A 22,802-nucleotide genomic window follows, 5' to 3' on the forward strand; every position below is an offset into this window, starting at 1 on the left:
AAAGACGAGGACACAAGCGAAAATGTATTGCAGTCATCATTACTAAAAAGAAAGAAGAAAAAACGTCACATACTTATAATCTCTGTCTTATTCTAAAACAAACAGTTAGACAAATAACAGTCTGATCTGTCAGCTAAATCTATTGTAAGGCATTAAGGCACTAACACTGTAATTTCTCTGTGCATATTTATGCCTACTAGTTTTAATTTCAAGTTTAGGTGAGAAACAAATTATGAAATTGTCAGTAAATGATCACAGGACATTATGTAAAAGTGAGATCTCTATGCCCAAGAACAGCAAGAATGATACACAAACACAATAGAGGATGCTTCATATATTATTCACATTATGTGGAGATATAGCTATTAGCTGTTCAGGCACTTAGCAATTGTCCAAAAGCATTCCATTGACAATTAAGCAAGTGAAACAAACATTAAAGCAGCACTATGTAACTTTCCTCTACCCTGGATTTGAACCAGGTTTACTGCACAAGTGCTATAGAACGTTTTACCATTGAGCTAGAGCCTGCCTATACTTGCTCAGGGGATGAATTGAATCTTGACCGTCAGGTCAAAATTGGTGTCAGATCCTGTGTCGAGGTGAGACATGACCTTTGACACAATCTAAATGTCTCATTAGAAGAACAGGGAGACAAAATACAACCAACTCAATTGTATGAGTTATATTGTATACTCTACCATACAGATTGGACAAAAATACATTTTATTCATAGAAAAAGGTTAAATAGGGCTGCTTTAACACTAACATTTGTTTGGTAAACCCAATACAGACAATTGGAAATTCATTTGAAATAACTTAACAAATAATTTAAAATGTAAGAAATAGCACTTTGACTATGATCAAAGTAGCAAGTTATGTGCAAGTTCAACTTCATTATGGAATGTCTGATGAAAACAGCACAACAGCTACAAATCATCGTTCTTTTCATTTAGTATCAGGATCAAGGACTTAAAACAATTGTGTATATAGGGACAAATTGACACCCGTCTGTGGCTACTCCCCAATTTAGACATTGAGAACTCACCCATGTACTGCAGCCCTTGTCACTGCCAAACTCTGAGCTATGCCACCTTCCCTAACTTCCCAAATGTAGTCCTACATCTGCCATGTTGGGGACCAACACAAGTGTTTCATTTTTGTCATTATTGTTATTGCATGTGAATGAACGCATGGGACCCGATTGGAAACAAGACTGCAAGGTCTTTCTTCGGTGCTGTCCTTTTGGACCAAACATGCTTTACTATAACATGTACTGTTTGCATTTTATTGTCTAATAAAATTATCAATCAATCAATTCAATGCAGGAACAAAATGAAACACCTATGTTGATCTCCAACATGGGAGGTATAGGACTTGAAACTCATGAATACATGCAGGCACCGTCACCAACCAGTAGACGTCACTAGTGCAGCAACATGACACAATCCTCATCGGTTTCCCACCTTTCCCAGATTTACAATTCTTGATTAATCTTAAACACAAAATAGTGTCTTTCAGGAAAACTATTTTGTGATACATTTTTTCATGCAACGGTACAAAGAATAAAAGATAACATGAGTTGTAGAAGAATGTAGAAGTCAATCTCATCACCCTTGTGTATATGTCATGCATTGTGTCACAGAAGGGCAATGTTTTAAGGCAGACGGCAGTGTGGATGACAAATTGATATACTGATTTGTCCGAGTGAGAGTGGGTTATATACACGTGGATATAGATATATTATAACTCCCAATCACATTATGATGGCCTGAATATGGGGTAAACAAGGTAATCCCAAACATACAGCCTATATATTTTTTTAACACTGCAGTATTAAGCATGTGACACAATAATGCTGTGTCAACATGTATTTCCTCTCTGTGCTTTGAACTACGATAATAATAATCGTCATCTATGGGTATAAGCGTACCTACTACATGCATATTAATATGCACCATGAGACAGACTAATGTAAAATTCAACTCCACAAACCACTTTGTCAATATGTGCAGTGCACGCACACAGAATAATATACTTGACATGCACAGTGTTCAACATGCTGAATATCACAGTACCATAATATGTCAAGTACCATGCAGGAACATACATGTTAATAAAACATTGACAAGCTAGAATTGAAAATGTCATGGTTGTGTCTCAATGAAAAACCTCTTGCTTTCTTCAGAACCAGTCCTGCATTGTTGGCCGAAGAGGATCTATTTCTAAAAAAGGCTAGACTTAGGCTATTTCTGATCATGTGTTTAATAAAAAATGTATTATTTATGAATCAAATACATACAATACCACATTGGAAACAAGCCCTCACTGTACCTGCTGTAATGTTTGTGTGCACTTTGTTAATAAAGTATTCAATCAATCAAAGACCTACAAATTATAGGTAAGCCTTGATATAATTTATCTTTATACATGAAGGAACCAAAGTCAACGGGCCATTTGCAAAATCATTTTCCAGTTTAATCTGGCTCTTAAAACATCTACAGTATCTGCAAAGTGTAAATCAATGTGATTTAAGATTATACTACTACCTAAATGTAGACTTCCCATACCCTTCAAACCATAAACACTTATTGTATTGATTTCGTTTGTGTGCAATAATCAAAGAAACCCAGTAAAGAAAAAGAGAAATAAAGAGAACTAGGCAGGATTACAAAGCTAATGAATGACTATGTTAAAAATGCCTAACAGTATGATCAATTGGCATTTTAAACCGTATTATCGAGTTGTTTGTTTTGTAGATTGAAAGCCAACATAGCACGCCAGAGCCAACTGTGTAGCACCGCTTCCTAACCTCCCAAGATAGATCCATAACATTATTCATTCACTCTCAGCCTCAGACATTACCGGCTTGAGACTCCCCTCTCCACATGAAAGGCCTATTCCTTGTGGGGCTAGGTGGTAACTTGTGACACAACAAATTACATGTTTAAATGATAAATATGAATGCACTGAATTCACATTACATTTGTCAATCATACATGGGATATGGGTATCAGATGATGATAACCAATATGTAGACTTCACAGTACATACAGGGATGACTAGGAATCCAGAACAAATTTCCCTGTGGGGACATTCAATTATATCTTGTCTTATCTTACTGTCTTTTTGTGTATAATATTATTAATATCCACCATCTACAGTACTACAACTAAGAATGTGCACTGGATAATATCGTGTTATGTGCTTCTGTTCTCAATATGTAGTAAATCCATATTGTTGTTTCATAACCAACATAAAAACACGTAAAGAAAATCTAATATAGAACCTTGTAGCTTGTAGATCGCCAATTTTTGCTATTTGTCATACAACGAGCTTAGGTGGTTAAACCACTGGTCAGTGGTTAAACCAGTGACAACTGCTTTGATCTGTTATGTGTGACCAATCCATCCAGGTTTGTTTTGAATTGTTTTTCAATCCGGAGTATCCGCTTGTGGTACAGGGCTGAGGCATTCCGTCACCATGAGATTTGTGTCATTTTTGCACACACTCAAAATGATAAATGGTGCATTTATATAGCGCCTTTATCCAAGGCGCTTTACATAGATTGTGCATTACATTCACCCATTCATACACCGATTGCGGCAGAAGCCATTGCAAGGTACCAACCAGCACATCGGGAGCAATTTGGGGTTCAGTGTCTTGCCCAAGGACACTTCGACATGTAGACAGGAGGAGCCGGATTCGAACCGCCGACCCATGGATAATTGGACGACCTGCTCTACCTCCTGAGCCACAGTCGCACAAACGCTCAAATTGGGTCCTCCTGTGTTAATGTTCATAGAGAGTGTTAAAAGTGACACTGATAATTTCACTGTGTAATCTGAACATCATGACAAAAGATTATCATTGTCATCAATTTTATAAAATATTATTATTCTAATCTATAGACTTCATTCTGTAGACAAATAATACTCTGCTCTTTGTGGTATAAAAAAGTGATCAGTTTTGTGCTAATTATTATTGGTTTGTTGTTGTGTTTTGGAAGGGAGCCAACTGAAGTGATATTGTTCCCTGGGTTCCAGAAGTTCCATGTCAAGTCTCTTCTGTTCTTTGTCATTGTCAACGGTCCTGTACCCTAGCAACGACATAGCGCCCTTACACACTTCCTGGATCCGTTTGACCTTGTCGTGGGCCAGTGTGGAACGCCACGCCTGCGAGACATCGGCAGCGTTCCGCGAGGTGATTTCAAACGCCTCTTGCTTGGTGCCTTTGCCTTTCCCGTGCGTCACCTTATAGATCCAATCCTGCAGCGGCTCGGTCATTTCCAGACCGACAAACTTATACATGGTCTTGATCTCCGTCAGCGGATCCTGCACCATGTCCTCATAGCGCACCATCTTGTAACGACCCTTGAGGAACTCTGGGGGTTTCAAGGTGGCCCTCTCGTGGATACGCACATGGCTGCGGCATATCTCCTGCATGACGCGGTACTGCGTGTCCGCCACGGCGGTGCCCCCCTGTTCCAGGACAATGGCGTTGTCTTTCATGAAGGCTTTGGCCGACTGCTCTCTTGACCGGACCACGGCACGTGGGTCCCTCACCAAGTGAATGATTCGGAGGTCCAGCGTGGGGTCTTGGAGGAGCGGATAGAGCGACTCCAGCTCGAGGAAACGCACCTCTTTCAGCACCACGTGGCTGTAGGTGTGACAGGCGCTGACCGCTGCCTGCAGCCCCATGGAACTGCACCGCTTACGGCACTCTGTCTCGTTGCTGAACTGGGGCCTTGGCGTGAGAGAGCAGGCCGGCGGAGAGCACAGAGCGCGGCTGTGGCTCCACATGAACAAGGTGGACATGTTATGCAGCTCCGGCATATACGCCTCCATTGTGGAGAGGTCACACTGAAACACGCTCCGTATGAGGTCCCGCACCGCCATCCGGAGGGCCCGGGCGCCGGGCTTCTGCAACGTGGTCCACACGTGCCAGCCAGGCTCCATCAGATAGAAGACCGACGGATGCTGGCTGAACACCTGGCCCAAGAAAGATGAGCCTGATCGCCATGAGGATAGCAGCAGTACATGGACCTTGCCCTGGGGAGGCACGGGGCCACAGGGACTGAGCTGAACGTACCATCCGAAGAGCAGCACTACGGCCGCTCCCTGCAGGATCACCAGGACAACCACGGTGGGAGGGCCCAGTCTGCAGCGAGGCATGATGCTCGCCGTGTCAATCCCTCTGGCTCTGTGGTATCTGTGGGTGTGAGCTCTCACAGCTGTTGGTGCTTGGGCTGGATGGATTCCTCCTTCGTTCTTCTCTCTCTCCCCCTCTGGAGCTGTGTATCTGCTCTGCGGCACAAAATGTATAAGGGTTTAGCATTAGAAAGAAGGAGGGTGGGAGGTAAGGGATGGAGGGAGGGGTATATGTTAAATAACTAACATGTGTGTTCCTGAAATGTTCTTGCAGTACCCCTATAGATGTGCAGTTCCATGACCAGATCAGTCTAGTCTAGAGACCGACCCTTTATGCGATGTAATGTATTTATTTGTGATCACAGGGGATTACAAATTTGCAAAGATGAAGTTTGGGTCAAAAGGTAACACATGACATTGTGAATGATCTAATCATGCAGTATGCATGAATCACCACAAACACAAAGTAACATTCACACCATGTGCTGAATTGAGACAATACAACAGCAAGTTGCTATTGTATTGTAGAACAATACAATCAACTATTTACTGAATTGCATTAGCAACTCAGTAAAAATCTGCAGTCCTAGACATTAGAATAGTGTTTTAACAGGCAGGAAAAGGAGCGAGGGAACACGCTGTACTGCATGGTAACTGACATAATGTATAGCCATATGTGGACACTCAACATCTGGAATGACTGTAAGAACTGTAAGTCTGAGGAGGGGGAGCAGTCCACTGTGTATTGTGTGTGTGTGTGTGTGTGTGTGTGTGTGTGTGTGTGTGTGTGTGTGTGTGTGTGTGTGTGTGTGTGTGTGTGTGTGTGTGTGTGTGTGTGTGTGTGTGTGTGTGAGAGAGAGACAGAGAGTGAGTGAGGGAGACAGTAAGAGAACAAATTGATTCAATGATTCAAGTTGATGTGGCAATATCTGGCACAACAATATAATAAAAACCAAATGTAAATAAACAAGTTCAAATCTGAGTCGAAACCCGAGTGTGGACTTGTGTATAACGTGTGTCAGGAATCTCAGGAAGTGTAGAGAATTCTGAATAACTTTATAGGTGTGGAAATTAAACAAAGATCTTATATAGAGACAATAGGATCGAAAATGTATGCATGCGTATAGCAGAAGGCTGGTCAATAGATAGATCTTTATTGTTATTGTAACACATACAACTAAATTAAAAGTGCCAACAACCGATCAGTGCATCAAATCACTAAAATATATAGCAGTAAGACGCCCTGAGGGCGAAGTCGCGCTCCTCCTGTTAATTGCACAAACCCCGGCCTATTGCACATAACATGCATTGCACTATAAAAACGCAGCTATTATTAGACAAACCCCTATATGTACATATAGGTACCTTTTTTTGAGCGGTGCCTAACCGCTCCATTGCGTAGCAATGTGTGTATGTCCTGGCTGTGTCTGTATCCGAGCACGGAAGGCTGCAACACGGTAACTCTGTCATTTCTTTAACGTTTTGGACACGGGAAGGCTCGCCGGAACCGGGCCAGCCCCTTGGGCACGTTCCTGGGGGTCTGGATGTTGCGGGGACCCCCACACATTAGTTGCACCGCTCACTTCACTCGTTTTGATTGTATTGTTTGTTGATTGTATTGTTCCTTTTTTTTGCTTTGGCAATATAAACATATGTTTTGTCATGCCAATAAAGCTATTTGAATTGAATTGAGTAGATAGATGGATGAGTGAAAGCAACACAAAGCCTACAGCCAGAGGGACAGAAAGTTAAAAAGAAAAGAAAGTTACACTGTGAAGGATTATATGCGTGCAGACTGTTCCTAGAGCCTTCTATTGAGAATAGATCACTGCTGAGGTGATCCATGAGCGCATGCCTTAATCCGGCTGCTTATTGAGCAAGTCCTAACAGGGACGCCTTACCTCCTCCAGCCCTCAGGACATCTACAACATACACAACAAACATCATGACAGCTCTCCCTCTGTTTCTCTCTGCCGTTTCCTGTTCTTTGTCCATATAGCCTCTTCTCACCTCTTCACACATCCTCTCTCATTCTCACCCACTGTCATTCTCTCTCTCTCTCTCTCTCTCTCTCTCTCCTCTTCTCCCTGTCTTCTGTTATACATTCTCTGTCTCTGCACTACTGCAGCAGTGTTGCCAAATGGCTTATGTCCCGCAACATTTGGCTTGTTTTTTTCTAGACTTGGGGGGGGGGGGGGGGGACCAATGGTGAGTGTGGGTTGAGGTTTTTGGGCTTGTTTGTGGCTTCTTTGGCAAATCGATCAAGCCAACATATAAAATATACTATAATTCCCCATAGGGTTAGGGGGGGAGGGGTCCCATTGAGTGGGATTGAGTGACAGAATGGGCTGGTGTCTCTATTAAGCCCAGCTAAAGTATGTGTGTAATTGAAAGATTATCTCTAGCTAGTAAGGGGAGGTTGCTGGCTATGTACATGTGCACCTCTACACCAGCATGCCTATTAGAGCATGGACCATGGAACAGACAGTATTGACATGTCACAGAGATTTATTCAGGCTTTGCAGATATGGCATGATGGCAATGGTGAATGACGGATAATGGGTGATGATTTTAACTGAACAAGAAGAGAAATAGTAGCAAGCAGTAGTGCAAACAGTCTTAGATATAAACAAATGAAACTACAAACAAACATAGGCATACACGTAGCAAATCAAATACTCAAAGGGGCATTTGGCAAATAGAAAGGAAACTTACGAGTGAATCAATATAGGCACAGAGTTGCTACCAGCATGGCTTCTAGTTTGCCTATATAGTCCCCTGGTGTGCCAATTGGTGGACCCACCCACCACCAACAAGGCAACCTGCTCCTACTCCACCCCCCTCTCAGCTATAGAGTGGTGGGGTTTTCTACAGTAATGTTATAATAAATAACCAGAACAACATACATTATTATAGACCTACATAGTAAATAGAATGATATAGCCTATGCATCTAATCTATTTTTTGGGGGAATATATGGCATTATGGCATATTATTGGGCTTACTTTTCGAGGTGAGATTTGGCTTTATTTCTCATGAGAGATATGGCTTGTTTTTGGAGGTGGGTTGGATTATTGGCAACACTGGTCTCTGAAGTAGTTTAAATTGCCCAGCCAAAATATTCTATTTTGTATCCATCTGTTCTGTCTCGTCCTGCAAGAGGAACATGAAAGGTTGTTTATCATAGCAGAGTAATATTTATTGCACCACAACCAAATCTAAAAAAAGTTTGTGTTGAATTAAAATATATAATAAGTGAATATGACAATATCGAGACAAAGGTATGCCTTTGGTGGGATATAAGGGAAATGCAACACTTTCAACTTGTGTTTCTGTAGAGTAAACTTAGGTAGACATTTAACAAAGTCTCCGAAGAATAGACTAGGCCTACTATAGACACATCTGACTACTATAGACACATGTTTGTTTCCTCGCATTATGCAGAGTCAACGTGAAAGTCTTGAATGCACCATTTGGCCTATTAACCGGCTTATTTTATTCGTTCGTTTGTGCCATTTTTAATGAATTAGTAGGCTGTCAAGTAATTAATTCGGCAAAATAGCTACTGTATCGAGTGGATTTTCACTATAATAGTGGAAGAATCGCAAATATGTAAACAGAATTTCTCTCCCATTCTGGCTTTCCATTGTCGTTGCCCCCCCCCCCCCATTCAATTAATCGCTAGTCGTTTACATTTATATAAGTTTCATGTAAACGTGCCTATTAAAAAAAACACGTAGCCTATCCAAACAAGAAATGAATTTCTCTGTAATGGCACACGTGAGTTCGGTTCTTCATCGGGTCCATCGGAAAGGAAACGTAAGCCAAAAGTCCCCATGAAAGTAGCCTAAAGAAAAAGTCTTTAGTCTTGGCTCAGTGGATGGCTGGCCACAGTGCCACTCTGTTTGCAGCTTCTGTGTTATTTCGTTGGAAGCCTACGGTCTTACCTTAACGCCGGTGTTGCCTGGCGACAGACCACATATCCAATGGAAAACTCTTCAAAATCCCTTAGTGGGGATCACTTGAGGTGAATCCTCCCGACAGAACCGCTATCTCCAGTGTCCGTTTGTGTACAAAGAGAACTTTTTTTAAGACGTGGCCATCGGTATAGTGGCTGGCAGTGGGATGGGCGGGGGACAGCAGCAGGGGTGAAACGGAGGGGTGGCATTTCGGCAGGCGGGACCTGTCCTGACTCTCCTGAGGCGTTTCTCAGCCAAATGCCCCAGCAGGAGGGAAGAAAGGTTGAAACGAAGACTCAAATGGATTGCGTAAAAGGACGCGCTGCGTTTACGCACAAAGATTGATAACAGTTTATGTTTATGACATGATCTAACACGTACACGTCCATCGCTTGTGGCAACTGGCAAGTTCCTTATTAGTGTGGTTGTGTAGCCACAGCCACACACTATATAACATTCTTACAGGTGTTAATTATAAATCACTTTCTATTTTGTCCTGAGAAACAATGCAATATGGTAGCCTATTAGTGTAGCGTAATTATACTATGAATCATGCCTTAGGCTTACTGCAGTCATATAGCCATCCATGTCGAGAATTCTCTAGTTTTGGTTTGTTTTTAAGGAAACAATACAATACAATACCAGAGACTGTAAACAAAAATACACCTAGTGACCTAGAATATATTATGTGAACAATAGGTCTACTCTACATGATCAAAGGCTAAATGCAATGGAAAACTACTTCTTACAAAAAAGAATATACATAGCCTATTGAAATTTGAATGTGCATATTCAATAGGCTATGTATTATTTTTTTTGTTTTGGTTCCAGTATCAAATAGTTAAGTTTACTTAAGCATATGTTTTCTGGTTGGTAGGATGCACCTGGTTCCTGAATGACACAGATCATATCCTGCTTACTGCTTTAGGCAGTTAATCCACTGAGACTGGTCTGGTGAAGGCTTGGGTGAAACAGCAGAGAGGAGACCAGTGGATGACATTGTCATGGTGTAGGCAGCCTACTGAGTTGGGAACACATAGTTATGCACATGGAAACAAGCCCTCAGGGCTTTTTGTGTTATCCTTTTAGCACCATTGTATAATCACATCACAGTACTATTTGCAAACTGTTAAAAGTATTCAGTCAATCACAAAGTGGTTGCGTTGCCTATATCTAATTTTGTTGAAATTCTATTGAGAATTGTAGTCCTATTGACAGTGGCGTGGCTTTCAGTGGAGACAGGGTGTGACCGTTACTAAACAGTCTGGCTGAAATGTACTGCCATGCCGAATGAATAAATGAGCTAATTCACTGGTACTGGTCCAGAACTGGAGAAAACAGCTTTTTGTGTCATTGCACAAGTGAATAGCAAGTACACCCTGGGCGTACGTCACACGTCGTCACACTCAATGAATATCAATCTCAATCCAATATGAGCATTGAGTAACTCCCATCTATTAATTTGCCATCCATTTTCCTATAGCTGGATGTCATCCAAACCACTGTTATGTCCACAATATTTAAACTATAGGTCGCCAGTGTTGACCTGCAATATTTTCCTTTTTCAAATCAGAAACAAATAATTCCCACACAGTAGTCAATTGTGAAAAAATACCTTTTCAATAGTTCTTCGCACCTGTATACTCTGAATTGCAAAAGTTAGTTTTTCTATTATATTGTTTTAACCAGAGTACACGTGGTTCTAAGTTGTTTTTAAATCAGTCACATATTAACAAGGTAAATGACCATGTATGCTGTATTGGCGGTCATAGCTGAATATGGGCATTGGTCAGGCTCAGGCATATAGCTGAATGAGTATAGAGAGGTCGCCTGGGAAACAGAAGGTCCCAGTTCCGGTCTACAGTATGTGTCCAAGTGTCCCTGAGCAAGAAACTTAACCCCTAACTGCTCCCTGGGCACTCTATTAATGGCCCACTGCTCCTAATATTTATAAATGTCACATGTGCAAATGTATTGTGACAGAAATACCTCAATGTATATGTGAAATGTTCCTCAACATGTACTTTACAATCCTGCTGTCTGTAAACGGAAACCCATTAATAAAAATGATTTTGAACATACCATGAAACTTTTCTGTGTCAAATTACACGATTAAAAGATGACATACAAAATCAACAAATGTATACAAATGTATTCACCACAAAGTTAATTAATGAATCCTAAAGCTATGTACAAAAAATAATTGGGGAAAATAATAGGAGCCAGTTTCCACTATGACTAAAAATAAAGAGGCCTGTATTACAAGCCTCAAGAATTCAAGCCTTATTTTCACTTGGTGATGGACATTATAATCACAAATAAATAATACTGATACAGACAAGAAATTCCTTTGTTGAGAGGTACCGTACAGCTAGTGCAGCTTCTTGGTGCTGAGGGCTGTACAGGACTTGACTGTTATGCACGACTTGCGTACATTACTGAGGGCTAAACAGGGCTAAATGAGGGCTAAACATTAAACACTCTTGTTTCTTCGATGTAATCACCCTTCCATCTATGACTATGACTAAGCACCCTGTACTGTAGTAAGTAAAATGATGCATTAGGGCTTGGCAATATGGACAAAATCAAATACCTTGATATTGATATTGTGATATCAATATTGTGGTGATAGTATTCAATTCTTCAAAATGTATGAGCATATAGATTGGCTATTTTCACTATCTTTGACAATCTTGACAATGTTCTAGTACAAAATAGAGTGTGAAAACAGGAAAGGACAACACTATTCAAAATCCCAGACAATACCTAGTCTTGTATAATAATAGCGATATATCGATATATTGCCCAGTCTGAATGTGTGATATTGTACTCTGTGTGTACAAGCCAGGGAGTGGAACCAGCTCCACCACATCACTGGAGATGAGGCTTCACCAGTGGGATGGACATAGAGGGTAGAACCTGGTTCTGAAAGACAAAGATCTGAATGCGGTTGAAAACCCAGAGGAAGATGAGCAGGACACTGACATACTGGATCCAGGCAAACTTGATGGTCTCCCAGAACCCAGGTCTGTAGGTGGAGGTGTGGTTAAGGCCAACACTGTGCATGGGTTGCATATTAAGTAAACACACTGGTTCACAAGGCACTGTGTGTTATAATTCTAACTTTAACCACTTAAACAGGGCTCTACATTTACCCTGCTCCTTTTTGTCTCCGCCAGGACGAAGGCGTGACAGAGATTATGTTTTGCACCCCGTCCGTCCATCTGTGTGTCCGCCTGACTGAGAGCAGCTAATCTCCGGCACCGTTGACCCGATGGCAGCAAACTGTGCACGCACACTCCCTGGGTGCCAGAGCAGAACCTCTGACGCCCCTCACCTCTGGAACTCCCTCCCCCCTGACATCAGAAACATGGACTCTATCACCACATTCCAAACTCACCTCAAAACCCACCTGTTTAGGCAGGCTTATGACTCTGTGTGACCTCTGTGTCTTCTGCTGCAAGCTGTGCCCTAGTTTTGTTCTGCCTGTGTTTTTGTACCATTTTTTACCTGTACGGCAACCTTGAGTGCCCTGAAAGGCGCCTTATAAATAAAATGTATTATTATTATTATTATTATTATTAATTATTTTCAGATCGGTCTGTTATAGCGCAACCAGGAGGGCGATTTTGGCTAAACACATTTTTTTATATTACTCCTATAGATTTTATCCATACATCACGCAAGGCGGTACACATATTCATATTCATATTCCATCCTAAGATTGGCTTCCGGATTGGTCCGTTTTGAACAAAATGCCTCAATTCATGAACGCAGCATGCGATTTCTGTGACATTTTCTTTTTCTTTTTCAAATCAGCCTCATGGTGGTGGTATAACTGGATGATTCATGTTTGTATGTTTAACTGTACTGATCTGCATGAATCGACCTGGCAGAGACTTGTGCTCCGAGGAGCACTTTTTCTACTTTCCTGTCTTCACCAAGATCTGTTCTGAGGATAATCTAAGGTCGCATTCTCACCAGAGAGCTTTGCTGCGATTAAAACTAATCCTGCTGCGCATTTTCAGAAAGTGCGCTTCGTTTGGCAGGTGTGAAGGATCTTTCGAATCCTAATGCGCAGCAATTAGGTGAGAATGTGACCTAACAAGTTTCATCAATTGGCAACCAGAAGATGATGACTAAAGGCCAGTCCACACCTACCCAACTCCTTGAAACGACAACTATTAACCCCAAATGATCCCAAAATGCAACTTGTCAGTCCAGACTGCTGAAGCGGTCTAAAATGGTTTTGTTGCAAGGAGTTGGACTGGCCTTTACAGTAACTGATCATCGATGCAGCAAGTGATGACACCCAAGACAACATTAACACAGTCACAGTCACAGTCTATCTCTCTCTCTCTCTCTCTCTCACACACACACACACACACCCCTATTCATTAAAGGATATCTAATCACTTCCATAGGGTAGCGGATGTGTGCGTTGAGCTGGAAGGGAGCACCAGCAGCTCTTCCCACAGTCCACACTGGAGCTGGACAGGACAGCACTGTGGTCACTGTGGGAGGGAGAGGACAATTAGTGGGAGTATACAGTATATTAATTAACTATTAGCGAATGAATGGGGGGAGGGGGGTAATTAGATACCCTCCTGACTTCTGTGGCACTATGAACTATTGCTGCGCTGGATTTGTTGACATAATAATCTGTATATATAAAATATATATGAAATAAAGGCGAAAGCCACAAAAAAACATTTAAATTACCACCTGGAAGCTGCAATAGACTGGTTGTTGCCTGATATCGGTTTTCGGAATGTTGAAAACAATGTTGATAAAGAATTATTTTCATGTTACGTTGGCCATTGAGAGGTAACTCTGCTAGTTGACTATACATCCTGGATTCTGGAGGAGGTGATCGTCTCCCGTACAGTACTCCCGTCCAGTGGGGAAGTTGTCATGGCGACGGGCTGATAAGGACATCAAGGATGTACAGTATGTATTTCAACTTTCAAAACATTTCAAAAATATTTCAAATAGAAGCTCAAAAAGCGGCACATTGTGAGGTTGTAGATCACCTATTCTATTTCAGCTGTTTTTGAAAAATCTTGAAATGATAAAATAGGCCATAGGAAAAGACAACTTGTGTCATTATCCTGACAAAATCCAAAATCCCAGACAATATAGTCTCATTGCAATATCTACTGTATATTATATCAAGGTTCAATGTTTCTTTATTGTTATATCTTGTGTGCATAACAATATTACATTGAATCTGTTTAAATGTTAATAGTCTTACCTACTGTACCCTCCATATTAGATCTGCCGAGTCAATTGGGGCTTATAAATCCCTCCTCAAACCTATCTATATCCTTTAACTGCACCTGATTTACCTGTATATTGATTTCTTGCTCTGTGCTATTATATGCTCTGTTTTATAATTTATTGTCTCTTTTCATTGTTAGTGTGGTTGCCCTAACAGGGCAACCAGACTATTGTTATTGTAAATGAGCGATACTTTGCCGCACTACTCCTCCCACAGTTTCTGCCGCACACACTCGAGCCATATGTCAAATTGACCGGCTTCATCGGGAATCGTGTGCTTGTATTTTGCTAAGAGATCCGTTGTATAGTTTAATTGATATTAATTAATTCGTTCTCCATAGACTTATAATGGGGAAATCGAAGACTAAATGTAAGTATTTTTTTCCATTGGAGAGTGGAGACTGTAAGCGCCATATTTACAAGACTTGGGAGGGAGGTTCATAATAATTATGAAAATTAATTGAAAAGGAATTACATCATTCGGCCTCATGGTGGCGCTATAACAGCCCACTTTACGTTTTTCCCTATAACTCTTGAACCGTAAGTCGTACAATCAAATTTTCTTTTTCCATGGATTCCTTTGGTCATGATGCATTTCCACATTGCCCATTTTCGTCAGGAAAGAAATTCCTGCAAATTTGAATTTTCTCCAAATCACACTTTTGGCTCCTCCTCCTACAGATTTTGTAAATGTATTGGAAATTGGAGTCAAGTAAAGTAGAAATACCTCAAAATTGTACTTAAGTACAGTATTTGAGTAAATGTACTTATTTACTTTCCACCACTGGGTTAACGGCAGGAGGATGAGTTAACAAAACGTCAACAAAGAGAGAAGTATAATGACCAAGCTGTCCGTCTGATGACAAAAAAGATTACAAAAGAAAGGAGAGAGAAGTATGACTAAGACACAGAAGTGGTCAATGTTATCCTCAACTTCATATTGACATCTGTTGTCCAGATCATATCTCGTTGCAGGGCTGAATCATTCAGGCTGCGGTAGTCAAGTCATACACCCAGCCAGGCCACCCTATCCCTTTAACCACACACGTGTACGTTTGGATTACAACAGAGCCATAGAGTATAGACAGAGTTGCGACATTGAGGGCGCAGAAAACAGCCCGGTCACGTGGTCATGTACTCACGCGAGCCCTATCGACTAAAATACATTCCGTAAACTTCCGTATTTCAAATCTCTGTTTTTATGCCAAATATTGCGATATCGATACGATATTATACCATATTACCGTTAAAATGTCATATTCTACATTTTAAGTGTTGCAACACTTATACATACACGCACGAACATGTGTGAGGATTGAAAAACCATAAAACCTGGGTGATCTATTCTACTGTATGCTATCAAATTGTATGTTTATTCACGCAGCATAGTACTGTACAGTATATTGGTGTTTTAAGAAGTATGTTATACTTTAGCTATTGAAAAGTAACGAGGCCCCGAGTGCCACGCTACGAGCTTGTAGGTCTGCTATTTTTGAAAAATCGTGAAAATGTGTTGCAAATCTTTGAATATATATTCTGTCAGAGCGATCGTTTTTAACTCAATCTTTGCTTCATGGGGGGTCCCTGGAACAACATATTTTCAGATGGGGGTCGGCGGCCAATTACATATATTTTTGGGGTCCTTGACATGAAAAACTTTAAGAATGACTGACATAGAAACATAGGGTTTTCAGAAAACTGACATTTGCAGAAATGTCTTCAGGTCTAAATGGGACCGGACCACATCTCCATGATATGATCTACTGCACCACGGATATGTCAACATGAAGTTGAAATAGTTCTCTCTTTTTGTATCTTTTTGTCATCAGATTCCTCCTTTAAGTGAAAGAAAAGTAGTGACAAAATATCTTTTGTATATTCGGTTTCAAAACAGGCCGTATAGTAGCTTTTCGTGCTGCGGCCCTTTACCGTTTTACCGTTTGTCGCAAAAACATGATTTTTGGAAGATAAATATCCTCCGAAGTAGTTATGCATGATCACAGGGGTGACGTGACATTGTAATTGGCTGGCAATATTAGTGGGAGGGGCCTATGTAAGCGACTGTGGCAACCACACTTTGCAATTTTGAAAAATTGCGACCTTTTTAGTTTTATATTGCTATGCTCTACTGTCTTGTTTTACTCTGTTCTGCACTTTGGTCAACTTTGGCTGTTGTAAAGGTGCTATACAAATAAAGTTTGATTTGATACTGTATGCTTGTGTATAAAATGTTATGAAACTAATCTTTAACAAGAGTATATTGCTTACTTGTGTGAAGACTATGTTTGGGGTGGTAACAACTCGTCCTATGGTATTATGTTCCTATGTTCATTCACTCAGTTTCACTCAGAGGTAATACGGTATAGAAATAACGAATAAACCGTAACAACTCACAGTTTCTATCCTGATATGCTCCAATTATGTTGACAAGATCATATGCACTTGCGAAAGGGCTGGAACCATCAATCACAGAAACCTTGACCACAAAAAAAGATCAACAATTAATAATAATGACCACCATTACCAGGCCGCTTTGTCTATGGTGCCAGACATTAGCTGTTCACAGACGGACACGCGGCACACACACACACACACACACACACACACACACACACACACACACACACACACACACACGGACGGACGGACGAAAACATAGTCTCCTGCCTATCGGCCGGTGAAGCGCTCGTGATGTGCACGCGCGTGCGTATGCAACAAATTAGTAGATAAATAAGAAGTTAAGAACATTCATCATGTCACAGTTAAAATGTGATATAGTGTAATATGTTGTGGAAAATAGAAAATATAGAGGGATTCAATAGAGGGCATGTGCGTGACATCGGGAACGCCTACTGGCTGGTACCCGGAAGTTATGTGGGAACGCCTATACTGGCTGGCAAAAAACTACTTTCTGGCCTTGACAGCCCATACGACAACGTTAAAGTCACTTTGCCACTCACTGTATGCATGCGCATACCCTCTATAAGTCTATATATACACATGTGACATTTTTTAAACGACAAAATGATGGGATCATCATCTCACATTGTAAACAGTGTACAGCCCTCGATGAGGCAGAGGCGTCCTCTGCTGCAGTCTCAAATCTCCACTGATGAACAGCTGAGCACCAGGAACAGAGGAGGAGTGCTGAACGTAGGCCAGAGTCTGCATCACCACCGTGGACATTCTCTATTGAAACACACATCAGATTCTTTTACTTGCTGTTGACTTCAGGATATCAGGATCTGAAATGTTGTTCCTTTAGTTTAACTCATTAAAACCGGGAAAGTATTATGTGTAATTTTAGATTTTTTTATCTGACTATTCACTATTCACTATTCAAAAACAGAAAATATAGTGTTTGAAATGTTTTAATCATTTTGAATTATGAAAGGGGTGAGATTGAGAACTACTGATTTAGAAGGCATTTGTAGAATGCCTTAATGGGTTAAGCCTTCTTTTCAAAAGAAAAAATAAGAAATAAAAACTATGAAAACAATTTAAATTGCAAGAAACGCAGGTAAACGGTCAAAGGGCCAGAGAGCACGTACAAAGAGCTGGTAGGAGAAGGTGAGAAGCAGTTGGACACTGTACACCTGCTCCTCTGGTTTCAGGGGAAGTTGCAGTTGAAAGACCAGACGGTCCAACTTTCCATCCTGGTTCTGGTCTTCCTCTCTCACCTATACAAATATCACACAATTTAGCACAAAACAAAGCACAAACGTATGTATTAGGGATGCACCGAAATTGAAATTCTTGGCCGAAACCGAATACCGAATATAGGAAACAGTTGGCCGAATACCGAATATGATTAATATTATACATCTTTTTTCCTACCATTGCTGTCATGGCTGTACCTTAAAGCTACCTGATTTATGGCAAAATAAATGGTTATGGCAAAACGTAACTTAAATAATAATCACTATTATGGGTCCATAAAACTTTTATTCAGCCCTTTTGAATGCATTCATTGCGGTGATATATCTTCTGCCTATTCGGGCCGAAACCGAATATGCCGAAAATGCATTTTTAGCCATTTTCTGCGGCTGAATATTCGGGGCATCACTAGTTAAAATAGTATGTTTATACAGAGTAAGTACAGAATAAATAATCTCTCAATCACCGGGTAATGACTGTGACACAGTCCTGTATCTGAAAGGTCAGAAATGCAGTCCTTAACTCCAAGGATAAAAAGGGCTAGCCTAGAGATGCCCAAGTGTGATGGGGGGATGGGCCTGCCAAACGTTTTATTCTATTACTGGGCAGCTAACATGTCCAAGTTGACATATTGGCTCTCCATGCACGAGACGGGTGGGGGTCCAACTTGGGTCTCAATGGAGCTTAACTCCAATCCACAGGTTCCCTTGATTTCTGCCCTGACCTGCCCCTTGCCCTTTGGCTCCGACCTAAAAAATCTGAACCCAGTGGTCAAAAACTCCATACAAATTTGGTTCCAATTCAGAAAACATTTTGGCCTCAAGGAGTCAAACACACTCCTTCCATTGGTTGGTAACCACCTATTCCCCCCATCACAGAACGACGCAGCCTTTAAGGTTTGGCACGGATCTGGTCTGGTCTACTTTGAAGACCTCTTCACTGAGGGCTCATTTGCCTCGTTTGAATTCCTGAAACAAGACAATGACATCCCAAATAACCATTTCTTTAGATACCTGCAGGTGCGCAGTTTCGCTCAAAAACACTTCCCTTTCCCATCCCCGCCGTCTAAGACTGCTATAAACACAATACTTGAACTCCATCCCTTGAGGAAAAAGAATATATCAAAAATGTACGAAGTACTACAAAATATATATAGAAAGCTTTTGCCTATAATGCCATGTTGAAAGTGGTTATCACTTAACATACCTACCTACACCCGCACAGTATCATTGGTATTGTAACTGAATATCGCTGTTTTAGTATCCCCACTTAACCCATTAACCTGAGTTTGATTCTACAAATGTTATGGTTATGGCAAAACTTAACTTAAATAATAATCACTATTATGGATCCATAAAACATTTATTCAGCCCTTTTGAATGCATTAATTGCATACACTATTCGGTGATATATTTTCTGCCTATTTGGGCCGAAACCGAATAGGCCGAAAATGCATTTTTAGCCATTTTCTGCCGAATATTTTCTGAGGCCGAATATTCAGTGCATCACTAGTATGTATTCAAACATGATATACTTTGAGAAGTCCATCAAGAAAACCAAAACAGTTGCAAGGTTGTTTTACGAAGTTTCTCAAACAAGTCTATAGGTGTGGATGTGCATATGTAGAAATATTAATTTAAAATTAATTTGGTTCTCAAAGTGGGGTCCTGGGACCGGTTCCAGAGGATCCCCAGCTAAATGAGTTAATATATAGCTTCAAATATAGATTGCAATATTGGAATTGCATTTAGACCAAAAAGGTATAGGCTGAAGCCACTGGCTTTCAGCCTATACCTTTTTGGTCTAAATGTAAAGTTATGATGATCAAATGAAATCAATGCATTCAATGTTCATTCTATGACCAAAATAAACTGTCTACACAGTCTACCGATGTTAACCATCTCAAACCCACACCCTAACCTCCCACGGGGAAGCACACCTAAACCTAACCTAAGAGTCTGTTTAATTATTTAACAATTTAGTTTTATGAAGGTTTACATTTTATACTGTGAATTAATTGCACTAGCAAAGTGTAACATGCAGTGTTCTACCCCATTGGTTCTCTGGGGTCCTAATATAAGGAGTGTTCTACCCCATTGGTTCTCTGGGGTCCTAATATAAGGAGTCTTCTACCCCATTGGTTCTCTGGGGTCCTAATATAAGGAGTCTTCTACCCCATTGGTTCTCTGGGGTCCTAATATAAGGAGTCTTCTACCCCATTGGTTCTCTGGGGTCCTAATATAAGGAGTGTTCTACCCCATTGGTTCTCTGGATCCTAATATAAGGAGTGTTCTACCCCATTGGTTCTCTGGATCCTAATATAAGGAGTGCCGTAACAGAGGCTTGTGTCAGCTGTCACTCAACTCAATGAAGGCGTGTTTTGGGCTGTAAAACAATCTGCCCATTTTGACCTATTTAGGTCTTGCAAATATTTGATGCTGCTGCTTTAGATTCTACCAGCATATAAACACAGCAGAGGCCCTTCTAGGGACCCCTGGGTGCCACAGGAACACAGTTTCATTCGACTATGAATGGGCCTTTTGCGCCATGACACAGTACGTGCTCCAAAGGCTAACTGAGCTGACAGTCCTGGTCCACCTAAATGCTCCGGGGTATGCCCTATGGCCCTATAGGTATACCAGGGTCAACTCACATAAGTTCCCGGACCTAAAAGTCTATGTACGTGACCTGCCTCGTCTAGAGGCGACACCCAGGACTACGTGAGTCATAGCAAGCTCTGCCACGTCCAGGTTATAGAATCTTGCAAAAAGTTGACGGAGATGACCAACTTGCAACCGTACACATGATATGGTTCAAGAGTTATAAGCCAAAACGTAAAGTGGGCTGTTATAGCGCCACCATGAGGCCGACCGATATAATTATAAGTTAATTAATTTTAGTAATTATTATGAACCTATTATTATGACGAGACGAGACAAGCTGTCAGCCAATTTCATTGGGAGAAAATGCTGTCTGTATTACACTATACACTATTATACTTATTACACTATTACACTATTATACTTATTACACTATTACATACATTTATTACACTTGCACTGATCGGATTGAGGGAACATAGGGCTGAGGGAACATAGGCATGACCCCGCCACGGGAACCTCAACAGTCATTCAAACCTTGAAGCCTTTATAAGGCAGCGGTGTGAATTTCAGGCCTAAGTAATAGAATCCTTTCTTACGGAGATGGAAGGGATCCGGAGGTTGGCTCCTTGCATGTTGTTAAAGTGTGGAAAGGTGCTCCAGGCAACGTAGTCTCCTTTGATGCTAGTTGCTGCGACGAGGAGACTCTGGTATTGAAACTTCACGACTGGCTGTTCCTCATAAGTACTCCTCTTCATCCAAAAACCTAAAACAAAGCAGGTTTAATAAGTTATCTGTAATTCTCCATCTCTCTACCATTCCCCAGGACCCTACATGTCTTAATGTACTTTTGTGCTGTTCACATTTTTGACTAATAAAGTATTCAATCAATCAATCAAAAGTACAGGGCTCCTAGTCCTACACCTATTACTGTATGAAGAAATAAAAACAGGTGGGCTTCCTATTAATAACTTAACTCATAAACCAACTAAGTGGAAAAAGCGGCACCACTCCAAAATAAAAGATGCAAGACTGGCTCAGATGCAATTTCTCATGTTTATTTGAGAACGCTGACACATTTCGGCAGTAGCCTTCTTCAGAAGTTCAGAGCAGACTAAAAAGTGTGTATTGTACTGTATTTTTAAAATTCCATACTTTTCAGGACCCAAATGTCCCACATTTTCACTATTTATCATTAGTGCAAATAGCTAGATGATTTTTATGAAAAATAAATATTTTATAATATATTTTATTATAACTCAACTGTTAACATGTATGTTACATTCATGTAACAACATTACATGTTATGCACTATGGTTGAAAAAAAAAAAAAAAAGTTTTAATTTATTTATGACAATATTTTTTTATGAAAATATAGGGAAGTGAAGCCCAGACATTAGGCAATGATAAAATAGTTAAATGAACGTTACCGAGTTTTTGTCATATAAATTATCCCCTACATTAGGTTAACAGAAGTGGTGTTCATTTACAATTCACCAGGGAAAAGAGAACTAAAGTCCATTCATTGGCTGCAGCGTAACATAAAACATCACCGACAAAAGAACCTAGTAAGCTAACTGATGCAATCAGTCAATTAAATTGTTTATTGTCAGGCTAATCCTCTATGGGCTAGTCTTAGTTTATCATGTATTCAACAGCCATGGCAGCAGCAACCAAATCAACCATTCAGCACACATGTACCTTGGCTCCTATAAGCAACCAAGAGAGGAGGGATGTAAGTGAGGCACAACACCACAATGACAAACAGGGTGGCTTTGGTGCAGACGCTGGTTTTGTAGCGAATCAAAGCCGGGTGAGAGTAGACTTCATAGAAAGCCATAACAAAAATTAACAGACGGTGGGTTACCAAAAAACGAAATAAAAATCAGCTTAGCTGCGACCACTGCTGCTCACCAGTCAAGCTAGCATGGATGCTAACTCCTGGTAGCTCCTAGTTCACTGTTCAGACTGCAAACGACGGACTAAAACAAAGTAACTGATGAACGAATGGCCATTTATCTACTGCCAGAAAGCTTTTAGTGCGCATTTGGACGCTTCGCCATGGGAACTGAGTTTCTTTACTTTCTTAGCTAAGCCGGGGCGAAGCCGCGCCATGTTCAGTCAGTCACTACTACTACTTCCTGACTGACTGTGCAGAA

The 22,802-nt window shown here is 40.8% G+C and overlaps 2 protein-coding genes across 3 annotated transcripts; both read right to left on the minus strand.

The window, feature by feature from the left end:
* Positions 1 to 35: 35 nt before the first annotated feature.
* Positions 36 to 9,275, minus strand: chst6 (carbohydrate sulfotransferase 6). 2 transcript variants are annotated; one of them, XM_080762376.1, is made up of 2 exons: positions 9,095 to 9,275; positions 36 to 5,298 (listed from the first exon to the last, which is right to left on the minus strand). In XM_080762376.1, the coding sequence occupies exon 2, from the start codon at positions 5,169 to 5,171 to the stop codon at positions 3,972 to 3,974; it is 1,200 nt and encodes a 399-aa protein (XP_080618502.1). In that variant the 5' UTR covers positions 5,172 to 5,298; positions 9,095 to 9,275; the 3' UTR covers positions 36 to 3,971. The 2 variants fall into 2 exon arrangements, with proteins under 2 accessions (XP_080618502.1, XP_080618501.1); XM_080762375.1 differs by having other exon boundaries at positions 36 to 5,303.
* A 1,968-nt stretch (positions 9,276 to 11,243) lies between these two features.
* Positions 11,244 to 22,774, minus strand: tmem231 (transmembrane protein 231). The gene is made up of 7 exons (XM_080761407.1): positions 22,345 to 22,774; positions 21,243 to 21,409; positions 17,938 to 18,066; positions 17,432 to 17,575; positions 16,781 to 16,862; positions 13,515 to 13,620; positions 11,244 to 12,140 (listed from the first exon to the last, which is right to left on the minus strand). The coding sequence occupies exons 1-7, from the start codon at positions 22,481 to 22,483 to the stop codon at positions 11,978 to 11,980; spliced, it is 930 nt and encodes a 309-aa protein (XP_080617533.1). The 5' UTR covers positions 22,484 to 22,774; the 3' UTR covers positions 11,244 to 11,977.
* Between the last annotated feature and the right edge of the window lie 28 nt (positions 22,775 to 22,802).

This window comes from Protomyctophum bolini, assembly GCF_963924005.1.
Source record: "Protomyctophum bolini genome assembly, chromosome: 4".
NCBI lineage: Eukaryota > Metazoa > Chordata > Actinopteri > Myctophiformes > Myctophidae > Protomyctophum > Protomyctophum bolini.

Excerpts from the sequence above, each read along its gene's own strand:
- chst6 (XM_080762376.1), bottom strand. The coding sequence starts at position 5,171 with ATGCCTCGCTGCAGACTGGGCCCTCCCACCGTGGTTGTCCTGGTGATC.
- tmem231 (XM_080761407.1), bottom strand. The coding sequence starts at position 22,483 with ATGGCTTTCTATGAAGTCTACTCTCACCCGGCTTTGATTCGCTACAAA. Across the intron at positions 17,576-17,937 it reads CCTTCTCCTACCAGCTCTTT|AGAATGTCCACGGTGGTGAT; the intron begins GTACGTGCTCTC and ends GTGTTTCAATAG. Across the intron at positions 16,863-17,431 it reads GGCTGTACACTGTTTACAAT|GTTTCTGTGATTGATGGTTC; the intron begins GTGAGATGATGA and ends TTTGTGGTCAAG.